Source organism: Myotis lucifugus, unplaced genomic scaffold, assembly GCF_000147115.1.
Source record: "Myotis lucifugus unplaced genomic scaffold, Myoluc2.0 scaffold_2, whole genome shotgun sequence".
NCBI classification, from domain to species: domain Eukaryota; kingdom Metazoa; phylum Chordata; class Mammalia; order Chiroptera; family Vespertilionidae; genus Myotis; species Myotis lucifugus.
The window spans coordinates 13,775,934-13,800,492 of record NW_005871050.1 but is presented as its reverse complement, the minus strand read 5'-3'; the positions used below and the strand labels follow the sequence as shown (position 1 = coordinate 13,800,492).

At 40.5% G+C, this 24,559-nt stretch overlaps 1 protein-coding gene across 8 annotated transcripts in view; it reads left to right on the top strand.

The window, feature by feature from the left end:
* The first annotated feature begins 6,684 nt into the window (after positions 1 to 6,684).
* STAG2 (stromal antigen 2) overlaps positions 6,685 to 24,559 on the top strand; it is a 144,961-nt gene continuing 127,086 nt past the window's right edge. For 3 of the 8 annotated variants that reach the window (XR_002830501.1, XM_023758122.1, XM_023758117.1), the window contains exon 1: positions 7,708 to 8,031. Coding sequence is in view for 2 of the 8 variants with exons in the window: in XM_023758122.1 (XP_023613890.1) it covers positions 7,711 to 8,031 (321 nt within the window). In the remaining 6 variants the exon portion in view is untranslated. Of the gene's footprint in view, positions 7,030 to 7,707; positions 8,032 to 8,261; positions 8,282 to 24,559 lie in introns of those variants that run through there. The other 5 variants (XM_006082134.3, XM_023758153.1, XM_006082137.3 and 2 more) reach the window with 5 other exon arrangements.

The window sequence follows — 24,559 nt, the reverse complement described above, 5'->3', positions numbered from 1 at the left end:
TTTGCATTTTAGCAAGATCCCTCAGTCAGCCTTAAGCACAGTCAAGTTTGAGGAGGATTGTTGTTGGTCAACGATTTTCATCCAGTGGGCCACAAGAATTTTTTAAACATTCAATACCTAACTATTTAGTTAGGGAACTGACCTCTTGTCCCTTAGATTGGCAAATATAAAAATGACAACAACAGCCAACACAACAATAGCTATCCAGTGTGAATGGATCAAAATTATACCTATGTTTTTGTCAGATCAGCAAAAAATATATTTTTTGGCATGCTGCAGAATTTTAGTAATTAGTTTATGTGTGCCATAAGATGAAAAGGTTGCAAATAGCTGCTGTGGGCCAATCGAGCCAATTAGATAGTATGTAAGTGAGTTAAGAGTAAGTAAGGGAGTAGGAAAGTGACAAGTAAGTAAGCATAAGTAAAGAAGGTAGTATTCTAATCGGTATTGGGTTGAATGCAAAAGAAACTGCTCATAGGACTATTACATGTTGCTCAGATATAAATATAGATATATTTTCAGTTCCATTAACACATACTGGAAATATTGTATGTTATTCAGAGTAAAAAACTCAGCAAATTTTGTAACATGGTATCTGAGAGATCTCAGAAAGGTACCAGCTATTTGTTTTAGACAAGGCTTATTGGTATGTCTATTTCCTGTTGACGCCACAGGTCCATGGTCTACTCCTGTGTATTGAAGTATCAGGCTCTTAATTGTATAAGTTCATACTGGGTTAATGATAAGGATCCCGGAAATTGTCATTATATCCAAGTTAGCAAAAAGCTGATTTGTAAACTAGAAATTCAATTTGTTAATGTACAGTGGAGTAATTACTTTTCTACTAACCAGAGATTTTTTCTTTTATTAATAGCATTAAAATTTTTATTACAACTTTTATTTTGAAATAGTTAGGACTCAGAAGAAATTGCAAACAAAAATACAGAGAATTCTCATGTACCCTTCAGACAGCTTTCCCCAATGATAATTAATAGCTTATATAACCTATTACTTGACAAGTCCAGGATAGTGACATTGATATAATACTATTAATTCAAGTACAGACTTCATTTGGATTTCACCATTTTTTCATGTACTCCTGTGTCTGTATGTGTGTGTGTAATTCTATTTTATCACATGTGTAGATTTAAGTAAACACCACCACAATTAGGAAACACAACCGTTCCACCCCTCCCATTGCTCTTTAATAGTTATACCCTTTCCCCAACCTTAATCCTTGCCAACCACTGATTTGTTCTCCATCACTATAATTTTATCATTTTGAACCTATTATATAGTGGAATCACACAGTGTGTAACTCTTTGAGATTGGCTTTTTCTGCTAAGCACAATGCCCTTGAGGTCCATCCAAGTTGTCCCATACATCAATAGTTCCTTTTTATTGCTGAGTAGTATTCCATTGTATGGATGTACCACAATTTGTTTAACCATTTACCAGTTGATGGACATTTGGGTTGTTTCCTGTTTTGGGCTATCATAAGGAAATCTGCTGTGAGCATTTGTGTTTTTAATTCTCTAGGATAAATAAGGAATAGGATTGCTGAGTCATATGGTAAGTATGTTTAACTTTATAAGAAAGTGCCAAATTATTTCCCAGAGTAACCAGTATAAGATCTTAAAAATAACATAAGTAATTTATGTAAAAATTACATGCCCACTGTGAAATAATTAACATAATGCAGCAATATATAAACTGAAAAGCAAAATTACCAGCCCTGGAACCCTGCACCAACTCTGTCCTGAGAAGTAACCGTTGTTATGTTTCCTGTATATTCTTCAAGAATGTTTTATGCATATGAAAGCACATATATGCATATGTAAATATATATATTCACATAGGATCATACTGTACAAGATATTTGCAACTGGATATTTTTTACTTAACATCTCTTAGAACTATTTGCATATCAGTAAATAAAGATATACTTGTTTTTATTGTTTTGTTTTGTTAATCCTCGCCGGAGGATATTTTTTCCATTGCTTTACAGAGAGAGGGAAAAGAAGGGAGGGAGGGGGAGAGAGAGAGAAACATCCATGATGTGAGAGAAACACATCAACTAGGTGTCTCTGGCACCTACCCTGATGGGGGGGGCACAGAACAAACCTGCAACCCAGGTATGTGCTGATGCTCTAACCACTGAACAAACCAGCCAGGGCAATTATATACTTGTTTTAATGGTGGGCATAGAACTCCATTGTATAGATGTACCATAATTTCTTTAACCAGTTCCCCGATGATGCCTTTTCTATTGTCTGTTTCTCTTTATTACAAAACTATTATGAAAATCTTTCTATATATATATCTTTGTGTAACTTGCACGAGCATATCTGTATTATAGAAATGAAAATTCTGGGTTAATTGTACATGTTGAGATTTTTTTTTAACAGTTTACACTCCCACTAATGGTATATGACAGTGATGGCGAACCTTTTTAGCTCGGCATGTCAGCATTTTGAAAAACCCTAACTTAACTCTGGTGCCGTGTCACATATAGAAATTTTTTGATATTTGCAACCATAGTAAAACAAAGACTTATATTTTTGATATTTATTTTATATATTTAAATGCCATTTAACAAAGAAAAATCAACCAAAAAAATGAGTTCGCGTGTCACCTCTGACCCACGTGTCATAGGTTCGCCATCACTGGTATATGAGAATCCTTAGTTCTTTTTTTTTAAATAGATTTTTATTGATTTCAGAGAGGAAGGGAGAGGGAGAGATAGAAACATCAATGATGAGAGACAATATTGATTGGCTGCCTCCTGCATGCCCCCCACTGGAAATCGAGCCCGCAACCTGGGCAAAAAACCCGGACTGGAATAGAACCCGGGACCTTTTAGTCTGCAGGCTGACACTCTATTCACTAAGCCAAACCGACCAGGGTGAGAATCCTTAGTTCTTTATCAACATTGAGTATTATCAAAATTTTAAACTTCTGCCAACCTTGCAGAAGTAGAATTTAATTTGCATGTCTTAGTGGTGAATGAAGTTGAGCACTGTTTTATATATTTACTAGAGGCCCAGTGCACGAAATTCGTGCATGGGGGGTGTCCCCCAGCCCGATCTGCACCCTCTCCAATCTGGGAGCCCTCAGGAGATGTCCTACTGAAGGCTTAGGCCCGCTCCCCGTGGTTCTCTGCTCTCTGCGGACCTGCCTGCTCAATGCCACTGCAGGCCCTGGTGTCTGCTCTCTGTGGGGGCCTACTTGCCCCTTGGCACCAGGGGGAGGGGCAAGCAGCGCCTGGCTGTCTGCTCGCCACAGGGAACTGGGGCGCTGCTTGCTCCTCGCCCCCGTGGCGAGAACTTAAAGGACTGGGGGACTCCGCTGGTGCTGAGGGGACTGGGTGCCGCCATCTTGTGGCTATGGGCACTACCATCTTTGTCCCAAGTGACAGTCAATTTGCATATTGTCTTTATTAGATAGGATTAACCATCTGAATTTCTTGTCTAATAAGTTAGCTGATTACATCATTTGTCTGTTTTTCTATTAGATTATTTTTACCTTATTGATTTGTGACAGTTCTTCATATATGAAGGAAATTAGCCTTTTTCATTCATGTAACAAATATTTTCTCCCAGCTTATAGTTTCTTTTGACTTTGTTTATGGTATTTTGATATAAAATTTCTGTGAACTCAAATGTATCCATTTAGGCTTCTGGATTTTATGTCATGTTAAGAATGGTGTCAGGCCCTAACCGGTTTGGCTCAGTGGATAGAGCGTCGGCCTGCAGACTGAAAGGTCCCAGGTTTGATTCCGGTCAAGGGCATGTACCTCGGTTGTGGGCACATCCCCAATGGGGGATGTGCAGGAGGCAGCTGATCAATGTTTCTTTCTCATCGATGTTTCTAACTCTCTATCCCTCTCCCTTCCTCTCTGTAAAAAATCAATAAAATATTTTTAAAAAAGAAAAAAAGAATGGTGTCAGAAAATACTATATATATGCTGTGTAGAGTAGGAGACTATCTGGAAAATCTAATTTATAATCAGAAGCTTGCTCTATTTGTATGGAGTCAGAGCAAAGAGAATTGTGGGATGCTTTTTTCAGACTATGGTAAGGCTGGGGATTATCTCTGCTACACTAGTGACCAGAATATTTTTGCATTAAAGTGTCTTGCCCCTTACACAGTATCAAATGTTCTAACTATTCAACTTTCCTCTTTCAGTATTTACCAGGCACCAAAAGCTTCTGCCATGACAATATCATTTTACGAAGGACATGCTATAAATAATTAAGATTATAGCTTATTTTATATCAGTTATATATTTTATTTGATGGCATTTTCTCACTTTGTCCTCAAATTATTAGGGTGCACTCTGGTCTTTCAATACCCTATAAAATAAATTCATCTTCTTAGGATAAGACTGCAGCATATAGCAGTGTGATCTGCACATATTAAAGGTTCAATAAATATTTTTTGAGTGAGTTCTAGGGAAAAAAGAGGGGCTACTGTGAAACATTCTTTAACATGAGAATAAATCTGCTATAAAAGTTTTCTGATGTTATACCAGTTAGTTATTATTGTTCTTCAGTGGTATTTTTCGCAAAATGAAAGTAAGTTTACTAACCAGAGGAACTTGACCATTTTGTTCAAAGTATAAAGTTGTTTGAAGTCTCAGCTGCTACATAATCAGCCTAGAATATAAATTTATAAAATAGATGAAAAACTGCACCATGTACTATAAATACGATGTTTAGAGCAGAAAATCAGTTTTCAGCTATTACTAAAACAGGAAATCATTTAATATCAATTGATATTAAATTGGCACAATTGAACTAAATTAATGTAAAATGATTTGGTACGGAGCCCAATTTTTCTATTACTTTAAGTGGAATTTTGCATTAACTTATATAACTGTAAATTTTCCACTACTCTGTATTTAATGTTCTAGCTGCATCATTCTGTAACTTGAACCTATTAAAAACTATATAACATCCTACCAAAGATGGTCTATAAAAGAAATGGAAATTTATTTTGAATAGTATTGCACTGCCCAAACTTTAGAGTTAGTAAGTAAAAATGTCTCTGATTTTATTTCTTGTTATTGATATTTAGATGTTTCTGTTAACTTTTATTGTTCAGTTGATTAAATATACCATAACTCTTCAAAGTTGCAGGAAAAAAACCAGTAAGCACACAGGATGGGAGAGAAACTAAGACACTGGTGTAGAAGGAATATAATTGGAGGACTGAAAATAATCATTATATTGCACTAGAAATGCTTTAGACGTACTTACCGGGTGAAATCTGCACGATTTACACGAGGATTGCATTATTTCTAATTTGGAAAAGTCTTGTTAATAAATATATTTATTCCTTTTCTCTTAATTGAAAAGTAATTTAACATTAAAGAAATATTTAACCAAAATTTTAAAAAAAGAAACGAAGAACTAAACAACGACTGTATGAATCTGGGAACTTCTATAACAGCAATGGAGACACTGTAATAGGGTCACTTCTTCCTGTCCTAGGAAAAGCGGCGCTTAGGAGGGGACAGGCCCTCCCCGAGTGCTCTTGGCAGTCAAAGGGCCAAAAAGCTGGATTGAAACAAACAAATAATACAAAGGGTGAAAAAGACCTAAGTTAACCGGGGTCGAAGGAGCGGAAGGGGTCTTTTCACACTTCAAACTTCTTGGGGGAAGGGTGAGGAGGCTGGATAGGAAGGAACCAAAATTCTTAAGTCGCGAGGCCACCCCCGCCCACATTTACAGGAAGGCAGTGGACAAGCGGGGGAGGCGGGGAAGACCTTGTAGGTCCCTCTTGATATCTTTTACCCAAATTTCACTTTCCCAACATTTTGCTCTGTCCCATCCCCCCCACCCCACCGCCCCGAAAGTCTAGAATAAATTGGTCGGGCGCCCGGCCTAGCCTAGTAGCCCAGTTCCCTGGTCTCCCAAACCCGGGAGAAAGACCACGTTTTCTGGTAGACGGGAATAGTGAATTGTAAAGAAAAAAACACACATTACCCCCAGTGCTAGGTCTTGCTGGCAAAGAATTAGCTCGCTTTCTCTCCACACCCGAAACAAAAAACACACAAAACAAAAACTCAAAAAGCAAAACCCCTAAGTCATTTAGGATCAGGTGCCAGAGTTAGGCAAGTTGAGTTCTTTCGGTGGGAAGGAATTGGAGCCGCGGTGAAGACAGGGTTTGGGAAGTAGGGCCACGGCCCCTCGCTGGGGCGTGTCAGAGGAGGGGACGTCGCAGGGTGATGCCCGACAGAGCTGCTACCTCGGGCTGCGCAGGGCGGTGCGGGGGTGGCGGGGGCAAAGGGGCCCGGGGGACGAGTCCCCAGCTAGCCCGCTTTCGGATTTCCCACGGTCTAAGGCTCCGCCGGACATTCCGACCGCTCTCCCGTCGACCCTCCCACTAAAGAAATAGGAAATGCGGCCCCATCGGGCCCGCGGCGGAAGCGCTGCCAAACGAACGAGTAAGTCAGGCGCGGGCACGGCACCTTGTTTACCCCACTCGGCGGCGCGCCCCTGCGGGCGCCTCGTTTGGAGGCGGTTTCGAGACGCTGCACCCGGAGGCAGGCGGCCGCGATTGGCTGGCGACGGGGCGGAGGATGAGAGGTGGGCGGGCCGGAGCCCGGCCCTGCAGTGCCGGAGCGCTGCCGCTAGATGCCGCTCCCTCCCAACGGGAGCCGCGCGAGGGTTCCTGGCCGACAGATGGCGCCTGCGCGTTCCATTCGCCTCCAAGTCGCCGAAGAGCGAACACCCCAAACAATCCCGAAGCGCCACCAAAAAAAAAAAAAAAAAAAAGAGAAAGAAAAAAAAAAAAAAGAAAAAAAAAAACCCCGCCGGATCCGACCGCCACTTTCAAAACCCCCCACCGTTCTAGAGCCGCGGGAGCTTCCGTCCCTGAGTAGAATTCGAGGGTGTAAAGAAGAGGAAGGGAAAAATATCTTGTACCAGCCCAGGGGTGAAGAAGCCCCCGGCCTGAGAAAGAAGGAAGGAGTGGGGGAGGCGAACAGTCTCGTTGCTGCCTCTGTGTACGCTGAGGGGGGAGGTAAGTTATAAAAATGGGCGGAGGCGAAGCTTCTAGAAGTTTGGAGGGGCACCGGAGGGCGCGGGGCCCCCCCTGAGGTGTGTATGGTTGAACTAGGGCGCGGGAGAGGAGTTGGGAGGGAAAGCGATTGGTCGCCCCGTTGCCATTTAATTTCCCGTCTTCTTCCTTTGCCCCCAGCGGGGCCCGTCGTGGAGTGGCTGGCCAAGTCCAGGCGGGGGGGACTCCTGTTCGGCCCCGCGTAACCTCCAGCCCTTCTTTCTCCCTTGTTCCCCTCCAAGTCCCTACCTCCACACTACCAAGGAACTTCCAGCCTCCTTCCTCCCTACCTTACTCCTAGAGTGGCTTTCTACCGCAGGACTCTTCTTTTCGACTACCCTCGCTGAAGATTTACTCTTCCTCCCCTCGCCCCACTCTCCCCTCGGGCCCTCTACGGAGACCCCCCCCCCCCCATTGGGTGGCCCAAAAATGGAGAAACGTGGAGCAGCGCAAGATGGAGGCTCCGTTTCTCTGTGTAGCATTAGATTTAGGTGCCTTTTCTCCGGCAGGCTCTTAAGGCTGAGAGAGCCAAAACTGGAGGTGGGGTGGGGTGGGGTGCGAGCCTAGTCGGGGAGGCTAGCCGGGGAGGCTGTGAGTGGGTGGGGGAGAGCGCGGTATCGTGGTGAGGGGAAGGAAGAGAGCAAAATGGTGGTGCTGGGAACCTGGGGGGAGGGGAGGAGAGGAGGCTCAGTTGTGTATATTTGGGCCTCGGACCGAGGGAGGCGAGGGAAAATCTACTCTGATCACACCCCTCCCTCGTGCCCCCTCCCTTCTCCCTTCCCCTCCTTCCTTTCCTCCCTCCCTCCTCTCCCTCCCTCTCTTCCTCCCTTCCTAGAGAGGGAACAACATTCATGTGACGGGCCCCTCGGCTTCTCCCCCGCCCCATCATCTCCAGCGCGTGGTGGGGAAACTGCTGGGGAAAGCGATTGGCATCGATCTCTCCATCCCTTCCGAGGCCCGACTTCGGTCAGTTTTCTTCGGGCAACAATTTTATAAATAGGTTGGGGTCTGGCGGCGTTGGCCCCCTCGTGCAGCCCTTGCCCCGAAGGGGGCCCTGCCTAGCTGGCATGGGAGGAGGGGGGAAGGGCGGGAGTGGAAGGCTGTTTGTTGGGGGGTTTTGGCGCCACTTTTGTTTTAGTTTTAGTGCTGCTTTTCGTTCCCACCCCCACCCGCGCTGTCTTTCTCAAGACACGAACAGAGCTGATCCTTGCCCCAGGTAGGCAGCTTCTGCTTTTTCCCTCCACACTTTTATTCTGGCTAGGGGTTGACTTTCTTTTTCCTTCTTTCCCGTACCCGGTGATCTGTGGACGGCGATTTTAGGGACGAAAAGGTCGGATGGGCCATGGGAGAGAGAAGGTGTGGGAAACAGCATCAAGTAGTTCCGCAAAAACTTTGAGCCCCGTTCCCATTTTCTTCTGGCCTATATTCCTAAACGTATTGTTGATTTCTGCCCTTATTTTTTTATTTTGTCGCGAGAATGTCTTGTTTTGCCTTTAGTTGTTTTTTTTTTTTTCCTCAGTAAGCTGGTGTACTTCGACATTTAGTTTTCCCTCCCCCTTAGTGTATATGTCATTTTATTTTTAATCCAGGACTGTAATGGTTTTTTTCGTGTGTTTTTTCGTGCTGCAGTGTTCAGCTTTAATTTTTAATATTGCATTAGTTTCATCCGGTTTGTGACTTTCTCCGTGGCCTAGAAATGTTTTATGTTGTTGCCTACCCCCTCTTCCTTTCTCTTAGATGTAGTTTTTTGAGGGTCATGGTGTTTGATTAAATGGTTATTTACAATTTACATGATATATCTATTAGAAACTTTTGATCTGTAGGATTAGGTTAAAGTAAACGAAAAGCTTGCCGGTTTGAAATGGTTCCTTAAAATGCGCGGGCCGCCCCCCCCCTCCCGTGTAGCCCCATCTTGCCCCTCATACTGGAGTGTAATTTCTATACCCCTTTTCTTCCACGGACCGCCGTATTTCACAGCAGCCACACCCTGTATTTGTCTCTGTGGATTGGACTCATTATCAGCTTAATTTAGTGACTCTTAAACCACCATGATGGGACTTGCTTAAGCACAAGCTTCTTTTCCTGTTTGGTCCTAGTGGTTAGTGTCGAAAGAGGAATAATCGAGGTTTCTTGATGAAACCTGGTGCAGTCGAACCTCTGCCTTTTTTTTCTGTTGTCTTTTTTTCCTACTCCGGGCTGTTGGCGGTGTCAGCACCGCTGCTGGGGGCGGGGGTGGAGGGGAGAAAGAGTCGGGTTACCGAAGTGCGTCATTCCTGGCTCTAGCTGGGCCTGCTCGGGAGCTGCTGGTGTTTGTTACTGTCCTCGCAGCACTTTCCTGCCAACCTTCTCTCTCTGCGTATTGGTTAGGAGCAAAAGCAGGAGGCGGTCTCCTAATTCTATCTGTAGCCTAGCGCGTTTCGTTTAAGGGTATATGTGAACTTATTAAAAAAAAATAACAACCCGGTCCTGGAAAGTGGATACATTTCTGTTTGATGACATACAATTCAGGTAGTTTAGACTTGCTTTCATATATTTTCCAATGAACGGTGGTGTAAATTTTGAACATTTTCAACTAATGTTAAAATGCCTGGTTTTCTTTCTGCATTGATATCTATCTGTAATCAGGGATCAGAAGGGCCAGTTAAGGCATAAGTGTTCAGCGGTTTTTCAAGTGGTTGAATTGTAATTTTTATGACATGTTAAATAGCCTGTTTTTTTTTCTTTTCGTTTTGAGCCAAGGTGCTATATGAATGCAAGCTGATTGCACACGTTTAAGTTCATTTTCATCACATGTTCCTATTTATCCCATTAGATATAATTTTAAATATGTCCTTTGGATCTTATGGACGACATTAAAATTCTTAAAGATGGCTATTTCTTTGTTTTTAACGGAATTCTTTAAAATTTACCACCTAACAAGGAATTGTGTAGGGTGGCTTTACAGCTCCTCTCTTAAATTTTTGTCTTCTTGCTGTACTCAGTGTACTTACTGAGCACAGTGTCTTCCTTTTAATTATTTTCTAAAGATAAAAATTGGGGGAGGAAGCAGTGGAAGGTAACAGATCAAACAAAAGTGGCCTTGAGTTGATGATTGTAGCTGGATGGGTGAGTACAGGAGAGCTCATTGTACTGTTCTCTCTAGCTTTGTGTGTACTTAAATTTCCATAATTAAGCAAATTTAAAAAAAATTTTCAAATTGTCTTGCAATTTTGGGCTAACAACTTAAATTTATATTTACATATCAAGTTATTTGCATAGAAAACTTGGCCTTGTGTATAAGTAATTGTACATGCCTAATATACCAACTTTCAAAAATATATTTAAATTGAACCAGTATAGAATGAGCAACATAAACTCTTATAAATTGGTTGAACTTGGAATGTTTATAACTTAGTTGAGAATGTGCTCTATTTTTGTTTTTTTTTAACCCTCTGAAAATAGGAAAATTCCATTAGAAAATGTAAATTTTGCTTGGTGTCTGTTTCATTAAGTTGGAGTTACAGTGAGTCAGTATGAAAGGATTTACTATTAATAGGAGGGGCTTTGGCAGTTGGAATTAGTGACATTAGAAGGGATTCGGGTGCCCTAGGGAGCATTCCTGGTAGGAAGATCCATAGCCATCGAATTCAGTTTCAGCATTTGGTGTTTAATGAATGGGTAGAGAAAAGGATTGGAAAATAAATGTACTTATTAGCCATTCTTTCCCACAGTGAAATAACTATAGCATTCTAAGGTATCAGAAATTGGCAGTAGGTGTGGGGTATGTCCTTTTTTTTTTTTAAACTGATATGAAAATGTATACATATAAAGTATGTTATACCTCCTCCCCAAGGATCTGGTGCTATAAATAGTTTAAAGTTGATATGTAAAGTATTGTAATGTTTTCTATTACAAAAATTCTGACCATTACCCACCAACTATAAAATAAAAGTGCAATGCAGTTAAAACTCTGTGTCAATTAGTGTATCTGTGAATTGCTCCTAAATGCTTTGAAGGTAAGTGCCTATTTTCTGCAATTTTGTGGTGTTCAGTGTCAGTGACTCCTCCCCCCATGAGATGTATTTTTGAACATATGTCAGAGTTCTAAAGGGAATCCAAAATAATGGATATTTAATTTTATGTTTGGTAAGGTATGTTTCCTAATCCTTATGAAAACAGTTCTACCCTTGTCTGGGCACAGACATTTTATAACTGTTAATATTAGCCTGTTTGTATATTTCATATTCAACATTTTAGCTTTAGACGGATGTTAAGACAAATTGCATATTTTGAATTCTTGTATGCAAATAATCTTAAGTAGATGATGAGGATTGTGGCTTCAGATTTATTTTATTGTGGTGAGGCAACAGCTAAACTACTAAACCAACAAATTATGAGTTTGGTAACTTTGAAGTCTATTTAGTTAGGATTTTTTTAAAGCTCAAACACTTAAGATTTTAATTAAATTCAATTCTACATTCCTTTTTCATTGTTTTCTTTTTCCACCTTATTGACTTTGATTGGTCGCCTGAGGACCCATGAATTAAAATTGATGTGGTTGGGTGGGGAACAGGCTCAGGCTCAGATTATCCTTTGGGAATATAGGGGTAGATGTGAAAATATGCGCATTGGACAGTTTAGTAATGCTTAATATTCTGCATGTTTAACTGATGCCACCCACAGTCATGTGTGGGAAGGGAGTAAACAGTGAATAGCTCATTCTTTTTTGCTTTGGGTTATTTTTTGGGGTTATTTTTAAAAAAAATTTTTCTCATTTTAGTTACTGTTTTTTTAAATGTTTTTATTGATTTTAGAGAGGGGAAGGGAGAGGAGAGGGACAGAGACATAGAAACATGATGAAAGAGAAACATTGAGAGAAACGTAGATCTACTGCCTCCTGAATGCCCCCTACCGGGAATCAAGCCGGGCATGTGTCTTGACCCGGAATCTGAATCAAACCGGGGGCCTCTTGGTTCATGGGTCCATGCTTAACCACTGGGTTCTTTATAATAGATGGGAGACTTAAGTTTTTGATGCTGCAAGTTAACTTTTGAGCTTAAATTTTACATTAAATGGACAATGATTTGTCGTATGTCTCATTGGGATAATAATATCTTTAATGTTATTTTTTGCATCTCATGTTTTAAAAAAAATACTCAGGACTTGTATTAGCACTTTGAAATCCCTGTTAGTCGATTATTCAGAGAATTGGACATAACAGTTTCCAGTACAGTGGAGCATTATAGTATACTTTGGGACTTGGGGAGCATAGCAAAGGAAAGGATAAATTCCATTTACCAGTAGCTATGGGTATCAGTATGTACGAAATGTGATTAATCATTGGAGAATAAGAAAAAAACTTTGAAGATACAGGTTATTTTAAAAGTTCTTTACATTTTCCTCTTGTAATCTATTTTTGATATATATATTTTGAACTTTTAATTTGTGGTTCAGTGTTGTCCTGGTATAATAATGTTCTGTATCTCTGGATATCTTGAGCTGTGGTTATTGCATGTTCTGTTTGGCAAAGATATGTGAGAAAACAAAATTGTCAGTTTGATTTTTTTCCCCAGTCTCTTGAGTTGCTTGCTTTGCATTTAATTTAACCAAATTTTATATATCATCAGTGTAAGTGGTGTTGCTTGGTAGAGTCTTAATTTTTGTATATGTGCATTAAAAAAAACACATCTTTTTAGCAGCTGTGGTAATCTGCCTGAATTGTGTTTTTAACATATGCTTGCTATAGTTGCATATATGATAGTAACCAGAAGAAAACAAAAAGGTTTTAAATATGGTTAGTCTAGTCAAGAGATTATTGAATTATTTTAAACTCTGCTCCCCCAAAGGAAGTGAGGGTGAATGATGTCAGTGGTCTGTTCTTTTTTATTATTTTAATTGGAAAATACATGACTAAACTAGAGAGATTTCTATAAACATATAATGTAATGTACAACTAAAACGTAAAATTTCTTTGAAAAATATTTTAAATTCTGTTGAATGTTGCTAAAGGCAACATTCCTGTTTAAACTTTGCATGGGTAACCTTTGTTGTAATGGGATTTGACCTATAAATTTTTGAATCCTGAGATATTCTAAGAAAGTCTTAGTCTAGTTGCCATTTGAGTTCCTTTTAAGTGCCAATAACTGTGTTTTAATATGTTGTTTAATCTCAGCTACCTTGCAGGATAGGTGGTTATTTTACAGATGGGGAAGTTGAGGCACTCAGATAAATGGCTTGTCTCATGATAATGATTGACAGCCGAAATTCACACAGTTGTTTGGCCTTTTTTGTTAAGCTCAGTAGTTTCCCTTAACTGGTTTAGGTCTTGGGTTATCTCTAACCAGAAAGCATGTACCATTTTAATGTAGAAAATGAAGATTTTTTTCATGAATATTGCAAGATAAATGCAGGTTTTCACACAGGGTTACATGAGTTGCAGCCTGGTGAAAGGTCTAAATTGTGTTTTATAATAGTTGAAATAAGTCTGAGCTTTGTTTCTGAGTATGCTCATTATACAAAAGTTTGTGGGATAATATGTTGAATTGTATTTTTTGGGGGGGGTGCATACTATGGTAGATAGAATAGTTTCACTGTTTTTTTCTTTGTCATTTATGCTCTATAGTGAATGGAGGCTGAGTGTGTCTGAGAATAGTTCCCCAGTCATTCAGTTTGTTTACTGAGTGGTTGGATTTGAAATAAAAATTTAGGTGATCTTTTTATAATTCACTGCTCTGATTGATTCTGTAGGGGGATTTTTGTTGTTATTTAATGGTGCTTTAAAAATATTCTAAGTGTTAGTATCTTCTCTGTTTATACTTTGTATTCTAAGTTCATCTATTCACTTTATTAAACTTTGTTGTTCACTTTTGTCTGAGATAATAGATAATATTGGTGCCTTGGATTATTAAATTCATTAGTGATCAGAATCTTGACTTCAGCTTTCTCTGCTTTTCCCTTTTCCTTATTGTGTTTCATAAACTATAACTAGAATTTTTCTTATCTGAAGGAATGCTAGATGTTGGATATCTGGCCTAAGATAAATTAGTGGAGATGAAGTAAAATTCAATATATCAGTGCTTTTCATAGCCATGAGTAAAATTTATATATTTTATGTTAATCATTTCCTTAAGCTTCATTCTGTAGGAAATAATTTTTCCAGGTGATGCAGTCTTCTACCCACACTCTTTGTTTGATATTGAGTCTTTTCATCCATATTTCCCCCTTTGTACTCCAAGAATACCAAGACATTGGTGTTCTACCACATAATTATGCCCCAAGGCATCCATTGTATGTAATAGTTTCTCCTGTGCCATCTAGAAAGATACCAGTTATTTACCATTGTTGGGAGAATTCAGGAAATTGTCCCTCAAATCATTTTCTGATCCTTTGGTTAATATGAGGAACACTGGTTGAGAAAGGCTGCTAGAATATTCAGGGACTTGGTTTGGCACTAATCAGAGTTTTACTTCCCACAGTTAATTTCCTGTCAGTAACCCTAATATAGCCTCGATTAAAACTTACGTATAATAAAATGTGAATGCAATTGATAATATTGCCATCTCTGTGGGATAAATTGGTTTGTCTTGATGTCAACTAGTTAGTGCTACTTAGTTGTTTTAAAGAATTGAATGTGGGAAGTTAAATGCATAATTTTATTTGTAAAAAGGAATATTGTAGGAGCTCTGTTCATTATATAAAAAACTTTTTTATAAAAAGGCTTTGACAGTGACTGTAACATTAACAATAGCCAACAGTAACTGAACTCTTAGCATATTCCAGACATGTTAGAAATGTCATAGGTGTATTAGGTCACCTAATCTTCATAACCTTATGAGGTAAGATGACCATGTGATTTATTGTTCAAACCAGGATATTTTTAAGAGTGAAAGGGGGCACTAGCCTGATGGTATGCTAGGATAATAGTATAAATATAAACTAGGACTGTCTCAGAGAAACTAAGATGTATGATTACCCTAATACTCACTTTTTCAGAATAGGAAACCAAAGTATAGGGAGGTCAAGTAACTTGCCCAATTAGTAAGTGGTAGGAATGGATTTGAAACCCCTACAAAGATTTCTTTGGATATGAAAGTGATTTCTATTTCTGTAAACGGCCATATTCTGAAAGTTTGTTTACTTTTACTCTTTTGGAGGAGTTTTTATAGGTATAGGTTTGATAATAAAAGACACGATATAGCTTTTTTTTTTTTAAAGAGCCAGTGGACTTTTCAAGTGATTGTTAAGACTTCAGTAATTCTGTCTTAATGTTAAAAAAAGCAACTTCTCTGAGGCTTGCCTAAGTAAGAGAGAAAATTCCAGAATAATTTTACTGATTACATCTGTGTTTCTTTTCCTTACATATTATTCAGAGTCCTTTACCATTTATTTTAGAAAGAAATGTGAATTTTATGATATTTCATGGGGAATCTTATGTGGAAAGTTCATTCTGAGAAGAAAGCTGAAAGAAATAATTTTGTGACTAGGAAGAAGTGGTATTAGAAAAGAAAGAAAAAGGTCCAGTTTAGAGACTTATCTGAAGTTAAAACTAATTTGGTAATATAATTTGAGAGTTAAGTCTTACAGAGATTGGTGTGTCATTTAATAAAATTAATAGCTATTTTATTTTGGGTGACTTTTGTAGTTGCTTTGTATTCCTGGCCTGTTTATGTTTGTGGTACCACCCATCCCCCCAGAATGATTACGGTAGGCCAATTCAAACATTTGGAGAAATGATTTCAGCATAATTGCAGATTTACTGTATTGTAAACTAAGACCCCCCCCCATTTTCTTGTACAAGTGTAATCTTGAGACAGGGGGGTGGGGATCTTTTTCTCTACCAAGGGCCATTTGGAGATATATATATATATATATATATATATATATATATATATATATATATATGATTCTCTCATCGATGTTTCTAACTCTCTATCCCTCTCCCTTCCTCTTTGTAAAAAATCAATAAAAAATATTTAAAAAAAGAAACATCAATGATGAGAGAATCATTGATCAGATGCCTCCTGCATGCCCCTTACCGGGATCCAGCCCACAATCCAGGCATGTGCCCTTGACCAGAATCAAAACCAGGACCCTTCAGTCTGCAGGCTGATGCTCTATCCACTGAGCCAAACCAGCTAGGGTGAGAACCGCATTTCTGACCAGATGAAGGAATTTGAGTGATTGGCAGACAAAAAGTTTATTTCTTGAGGATTTGATTTATTATATGAAATTAATACAGTTTTTTAAAGCCTGGGTTTCAGGCTTGATCCCCAGTAGACAGCCAATCTATGATGTTTTTTTCATTGATGTTTCTATCTCTTTCCCTTTCTTCCCCTCTAAAAAAAAAATCAATAAAAAAGTTTAACAAGCTATTGCTGGCCTTGGCCCAGTGGTTCAGTTGGTTGGAACTTCATCCTGTAAACCAAAAGGTTGCGGTTTCAATTCCTGGTTAGAGCACATACCTAGGTTGTGGGTTCGATCCCTGGTCGGCGCAGGAGGCCACTGATCAATGTTTCTCTCTCACATTGATGTTCTCCCTGTTTCTCTCCTCCCAAAATCAGTACACATATCCTTGGGTGAGGATTAAACAAACAAACAAAAAAACTGGTACTGAAAAGTGCCTACAGAGATTGGGATATATATACAATGGCAAACTAGATTATATAATCTCAGTCCTCAGGTAATATTGTCAGTTGGGCTTTATCACTCTGAAAATATAAAAAAAGTATTTTTTGCCCTGCCAGAATGGCTCAGTTGGTTGAGGTTGCCACTTTGATTCCCAGTCAGGGTACATACCTGGGTTGTGTGTTCTATTCTGGGTTGAGGCACATAGAGAAGGCAACTGATCAATGTTTCTCATATTGATGTTTCTCTCCCTGACCTTCCCTCCCTCTCCCTCTTCCCTTTCCTCTAAGCATGTCCTTGAATGAGGGTTAAAACAATTAAAAATAATTCTTTTTTATAACATTACTAGAGGTCCGGTGCATGAAAATTCATGCACTTGGGGGTGGGTGGTCCCTCAGCCTGGCCTGCCCCCTCTCATAGTCCGGGAGCCCTCAGGGGTGGGAGGCGACCCAGCGATCAGGGGAAGGTGATGCCCCATCACACCTCTGCTGTTGCCACTTCCAGCAGTGCAAGCCTTGGCCAGCCTTGGTTACCTGAGCCTTGGGCGGCCCTGGGCGGCTGAGGGGACTGGGAGACTCTGGAGGCAGGTGCTCGGCAAGGCTGGACCTGCCTGGGGGCGGGCCCGGCCTTGCTGTACCTGCCGCCACATCAGGGCTGAGGGGACTGGGTGCTGCCATCTTGTGGCTCTGGGCGCCGCCATCTTTGAGGGCGGGACAGTCAGTTAGCATATTCCCTCCTTATTGGCTGTGGGCACTGCCATCTTTGAGGGTGGGGCAGTCAGTTAGCATATTCCCTCCTTATTGGCTGTGGGTGCTACCATCTTTGTGATGGTGTGAGGGTCAATTAGCATATTCCCTCTTTATTAGATGAGATATACTGGGATTGCTATATATTAAAGAATATTAGGCTAAAATCAATAGTTGTCAGTACAGTTTGATAATGTCCTTAATTTGAGATTAATGACAAATATTTAACAATAAGGATTGCTCTGGAAAGCTTTAGCGGAAAGTAACAATTCAGGACTGTTAATATAGCCTTGGAATGCTTTAGTCTTTGGTGATTGTTAATAAACTAAGTTAAAAGAGCCCATGGTCATCCCTTATAACCAGTTATTGCTATCCAAAAGTTGAAACCTAAATGATTTTCTGGTTCTGTATAAAAGCAAAAGAGGCAACCAGCAAGCTCACTCTGTTATGGGACTTTTGTGTCTTTTTAAATTTCAAGTTATAAATACTTGCTTTTAAATAGGAATTTAAATTTATATATATATTTATACTTTACTTTTGAATTCTCTGTTGGAATGTTAGTTTGAAATGTCTTTGTAGTGTTATATGATGTTTATTAAATTCATTCTCTATATAGGATATGCATGATGATTTAAGTTTGGTATATTTGAAATATTTCCATTTCAGAATTGGGATGTATGATATCCTGTTTTCTTGGATTTCTAACCTTTTTCTCTTTTCAAAGCAAAGAAATTTTCCATACACACCAATGTGTCTACTGCCTTGTACTTAAATTTGCAAACTTTATGACAACGAGAATGTTATTACAGAGAACATGTTTAATATCCTCTTCCTAAAAGAAGGCCTCTATGGTTTAAAGAAGTAGTTTTAAAGATAGGAACATGAACCTTTGAGAATTTCCCTTCTACACTAAAGAAGTAGAGAAAATGTAGGAAATTTTAGCAAAACCATAATATTTTCCCATTGGGATATGCCCCTCCCTGTTTACACCACTCAATTCAGGCCAAAAGACATTCCTCAGACTTGATCTCTGGCAAGAGAATTGAGGAAGTGGTGGTAGCCATAGCTGGCAGGGAAGCAGAAGTATGAAGGTATGTTTTTGAAAAGCAAAATTGTCAATGACAAATGGATTTTTCCAGCACTGAGAATATGTACTTTTTTGAGTTTTTATTAAATATCAATGCATAATGTGCTACTATTCATTGAGGACTATTCAGTAGTTGCATTCATATTTGGATGTTCTAGACCAGTGGTTCTCAACCTGTGGGTCACGACCCCTTTGGGTTCGAACGACCCTTTCACAGGGGTCGCTTAAGACCATCGGAAAACACATATATAATTACATACTGTTTTTGTGATTAATCACTATGCTTTAATTATGTTCAATTTGTAACAATGAAAATATATCCTGCATATCAGATATTTACATTACGATTCATAACAGTAGCAAAATTACAGTTAAGAAGTAGCAACGAAAATAATTTTATGGTTGGGGGTCACCACAACAGGGTCGCGGCATTAGGAAGGTTGAGAACCACTGTTCTAGACAAACTTGAAAAATTTCAGAGGGATTATTTGGACAATACAGAATTATATTAGAAAACAGGGAATTTGCCCTGACCGGTTTGGCTCAGTGGATAGAGTGTTGGCCTGGGGACTGAATGGTCCCAGGTTCGATTCAGTCAAGTGCATGTACCTTGGTTTCGGGCACATCGCCAGTAGGGGGTGTGCAGGAGGCAGCTGATCGATGTTTCTAGCTCTCTATCCCTCTCCCTTCCTCTCTGTAAAAAATCAATAAAATATATTAAAAAAAAGAGGGAATTAGTTCCTAAATCTTTGAAGTAGACTGACATCCATCCAGGTTGCTGAAGAAAAGTAGCAAACCTAACGAGGTAATTATTTGTGTGTATAATTATATAGTGTTTAAATGTACAATGTAGGTGAATATCCAAATTTATCTCATAACAAAATTGTTAACTTTTTCAGAGTAGGAATTTCGTTTTTATCTGATTTTGTGTGAGTTCTTGTCTTATGTAGTAGATATTATACAGATTCTCAAATAATTGAATTTAAACCTTAGGTTTTCTAGAAATGTAACCCTGCATTGTAATTACATGGTTGATATTCATTACAGGACTGTATGTTGGAAGAGAAGTAGTCAATTTGTTCCCTCTAGTTGGCTTTGCATTAATGATAAACTTTAAGTTTGTATCTACAGGATATTATGTAGTAGTTGTACTAGGCTTTGTAACATTTAATTTTTTAACAGCAACCATGTGAAGTAGTTGATGTTATTTTCATTTGCTGAGGTTCAGAATTGGTTAAGTGACTTGCCCAAGATAACTCGGCTAAGTGGCAGAGCTTACTTTTGAATCCAATTCTGCCTAATTCTAGCACACTTCTTTACATGGGAATACACTGCCTCCCAGTGGGATGATCTATAGATTTAGTAGTGATAATGTTAAAAAAATGTTTTTATTGATTTTAGAGAGAGACAGAAACATCAATTGGCTATCTCATGCACTCACCCCAACCAGGGATGGAACTGATAACCTGGGCAGTTGCCCCCACTGAGAATCAAACCAGTGACTTTTTGGCACATGGGATAATGCTCAACCAACTGAGCCACACCCACCAGGGCCATAATGATAACTTTTTGGAGATAGAGAATTAAAGAGAGAAGAATTGATGAGACAGACTGAGGAGGAAGTTAAACTTCTCAAAGTAGTCAGAAAATTTCGGAAAATTAGGTAGGTGAAAGGTTAATTTTCTACCAGGAGCTGATAGAGGATAAATCATTCTCAATCTGAAGTTACATGTGATAATGTTTCATATTTTATAATAAACATCAAGTAACAACTAGAACAGTGGTTCTCACCTTGGCTGCACAGTAGAATCACCTGGGAATCTTTTTAAAATCCTGATTTCTAGGCCTCGTCCTCTGGAAATTCTGTTTCTTTGTTACTAATGTTGTGGCCCCACCCCATAACAAAGAAACAGAATTTCCGGAGGATGAGGCCCAGAAATCAGGATTTTAAAAAGATTCCCAGGTGATTCTACTGTGCAGCCAAGGTTGAGAACCACTGAACTAGAAGAAGGTTGGGGGGCGGAAGATGACAAAGTTTGTGATACTATACTTGCTTTAATCCTCATTAAAGTGACACCTGAATTAATTTTAAGGAATTAAACCTGTTATAAATTATGAAGCCAAATGTTAGCCAAACCTTTGTTGGCATATGTGTCATGAGTAGTATTTTTTTTTTTTTACGAGTAGTGTTCTTAATAAAGGGCAATGATACTTACAGGAATAATCTGTTCAGGTTAATTGGTCTAAATACAGGCAACATTATGATGCCACTTTGCATTGTTCTGTTTTTCATTTTCTTTCATTTATTGATTTATTTTAGAGAGAAAGGGAGGGAGGGGAGAGAAAGAGAGAGATATCAATTTGTTGTTCCACTTATTTATACATTCATTGATTGATTCTTTTATATGCCCTGACCGAGGATTGAACCCGCAACCTTGATGTATTGGGATGATGCTCTAACCAACTGAGCTACCCAGCCAGGGCCCGTTTTAATTTTCCCCAGCCTTTCTTTTCTGCTGCTTTTCCATCTCCAGTGTTTTTACAATTTCTAAAATTCTCCATGGAAAGTAGAAATGTTTGGTGGCAATTTCCTTTTTTTTATTTTATGCTATTACTGCTAATGCTAGATAACTCTATATGTTAGGCATTTGTATATGGTAGGCACTGAAATAGAAGTGACTTTAAAAAATTAACCCATTTAATCCTCTCAATAACCCTGTGAGGTAGGTGCTATTATTTCCTATTTACAGGTGGGTAAACAGGTGCAGTGTGAAAACAAATTGTCCAAGGACATATATAGTAAATCCTCACTTAATGTCCTCGATAGGTACTTGGAAATGGTGACTTTAAGCCAAACAACATGTAACAAAACCAGTTTTACTGTAGGCTAATTGATATAAACAAGAGTTAAGTTCCTACAGAATATTTCTGGTCACAAAAGCAACCAAATTTCTAAAGAAAGACTCAAAACATTCCTAGTATTAAACATTGAAATGAATGTGAGCTATACATACATTTAAGGAATATTAAGAAAAACAAGCTCTGGCCAGTGTGGTTTAGTTGGTTGGAGCATCGTCCTGTACACCAAAAGGTGGTGAGTTTGATTACTGGTTAGGGTACATACCCAGGTTCCGGGTTCTGGATCCCTGGTCGAGGCATGTCTAGGAGGCAACTGATGGATGTTTCTCTCTCACGTTGATGTTTCTCTCTCTCTCAGATAATTAAAAAAAAGGAAAACAAAATTCTTTTTCAACCCACTTTCAGCAGCTCAGGGTGCAAGGCGGGACCCACCCCTTACAGGATGCTCTCCCATTATAGGGTACATTCACATTCACAGGGACTGGGATAGTGTAGACATGCCAGTTCACATCATATGCACATCTTCGGGGTGTGGGAGGAAACTGGAGTTCCTGGAGAAAACCCACACAGACATGGGGAGAACATGCAAACTTCACACAGTCAGTGGTCCTGGCTAAGAATTGATTTTTTTCATCAACATACAGAAACTAGAGGCCCAGTGCATGGATTCGTGCACCGGTGGGGTCCCTCAGCCTGGCCTGCGCCCTCTCGCAATCCGAGACGCCCTCAGGGGATGTTGGAGAGCCAGTTTTGGCCTGATCCCCGCAGGCCAGGCCGAGGGACTCCACCAATGCATGGATTCATGCATCGGGCTTTTAGTATGCATATAAGACCTTTGGTTAATCTCTTTCCCCCCCTTCCCCCTTCCCTCTGAGATTCATCCCATGTTTCCATGCCTGTGCATTGAGCATCTGCCCCCTGGTGGTCAGTGTGCATCATAGCTACTGGCCATCGGCCAGTCGCTTAGGCTTTTATACATACACACACACACACACACACACACACACACACACATATATATATATATATGATGATGAATGAAATGATATAATTCGAGGACCTGCTGTATCTAGGAAGAGGTGGAACCTTGATGTGAACCCAGGCAATCTGGCTATAGAGTCCATGTTCTTAGTGCTATAGCACCATTAATGTGAATGGTTTCCTCTTCTTGGCATTGTATTTAAGTCCTCTTTTTAATTGTGGAATTGTTTGTTCATCCTTACAGGAATTTTAAAGGTCAGCAGATGATTAGGCAAAGTTCTGATCCTTAGGTTTCCCAAGCATAAAATCGGTATAATCTCATCTGCCTTATATGTTATTACTAGTGGCTCGGTGCATGGATTTGTGCACATTGAAAGGAAATTAATTAGAAGAAAGATTTGTGCGGTAATTACATTACTGCAAAAAATTACATGTCAAAATAGTATATATATATATATATATATCTCTATATATAGATATATAATATCTATCCTATATAATAAAAGGCTAATATGCAAATTGACTGAATGGTAGAATGACTGGTTGTTATGACACGCACCGACCACCAGGGGATAGATGCTTAACGCAGGAGCTTTCCCTGGTGGTCAGTGCACTCCCACAGGGGGAGTGCTGCTCAGCCAGAAGCCAGGCTCACGGAGCAACTGTGGCTGGAGCCTCTCCCGCTTCTGAGGCAGCGCTAAGGATGTCCGACCGCCAGCTTAGGCCCGCGGAGAGAGGGCACAGGTCGGGCTGAGGGACCCCCGAGTGCACGAATTTCGTGCACCGGGCCTCTAGTATCCTATATAATAAAAGGCTGATAAGCAAATCGACCTAACAGCAAATGACTGGTCGCTATGACACACACTGACCACCAGGAGCAAGACACTCAATGCAGGAGTTGCCCCCTGGTGGTCAGTGCGCTCTCCCTGTGGGAGTGCACCAGAAGCCGGGCTAATGGCTGGCTAGCATAGTGGCAGTGGCGGGAGCCTCTCCCGCCTCCACTGCAGTACTAAGGATGTCCAACTGACAGCTTAGTCCTGCTCTCCATGGGGAGCTGTCAGTCGGACATCCCCTGAGGGCTTCCGGACTGTGAAAGGGCACAGGCGGGGCTGAGGAATCCCACCATCCCCTCCCCCCCATGTACAACATCCCCCCAGTGCACAAATGTTGTGCACTGGGCCTCTAGTATATATATAAAAGCCTAGGCGACTGTTCGACCTGTAGCTATGACATGCCATGACCACCAGGGGGCAGGCGCTCAATGCATAGGCATGGAAACATGGAACAGACTGAATCTTAGAGGGAAGGGGGGAGGAAAGGGGGGGGGAAGAGATTAACCAAAGATTTTATATGCATACTAGAGGCCCAGTGCATGGATTCATGCACATTGAAAGGAAATGAATTAGACGAAAGATTCATGTGGGGATCGGGCCGAAACCGGCAGTCCGACATCCCCTGAGGGGTCCCGGATTGCGAGAAGGCCAGGCGGAAGGACCCCACTGATGCACGAATCCGTACACCGGGCCTCTAGTAGTATTATAAAATTAAAACGGTGTGATTGGCGCCAGCAAGAGCTTTATATGTATCTCGCATGTGTGAGTCAACGTTTATTTTTAAACTAGTGGCCTGGTGCATGGATTTGTGCACATTGAAAGGAAATTAATTAGAAGAAATATTTTGATACAACTGTTTGCCCTTTCTCTATAATAGAAGTGTCAACCAAATTCATGATCAGCAGTGACAGATCAAAACACATGCATGCGATTGGTGCCAGTAAGAGCTTTATATGTATCTTGTATGTGCGAGTCAACATTTATTTTTGAACTTGAGGCCCGGTGCATGAAATACTTGCACGGGGGGGTGGGGGGGTGGGAGGGGCTGTCCCTCAGCCCGGCCTGAGCCCTCTCGCATCTGGGACCCCTCAGTTAGGGTCCCTAGTCCTGGCTGGAGATCAGGGCCTATCGGGGCTTTCTTTCCCTGGGCTGCCGGCAGCTGGCCCCACCCCTGCCGCTGCCACTGCTTGCCATTTATGTTGTGCATATATGTGGGGCGGCCCCCCCCCCCCCCCCCCCCGCCACTGGTTGCCTCCTCCTGCGGGCAACAGGCGTGGGGTGCGATCGCTTGGCTGGCCTGGGCCTCCCTCTGCAGAGCGATCACTGGCTAGCCCTGCACACCCGCCACAGGTCGCTGGCCTGTGGCCTGGGCCTCCCAATGTAGG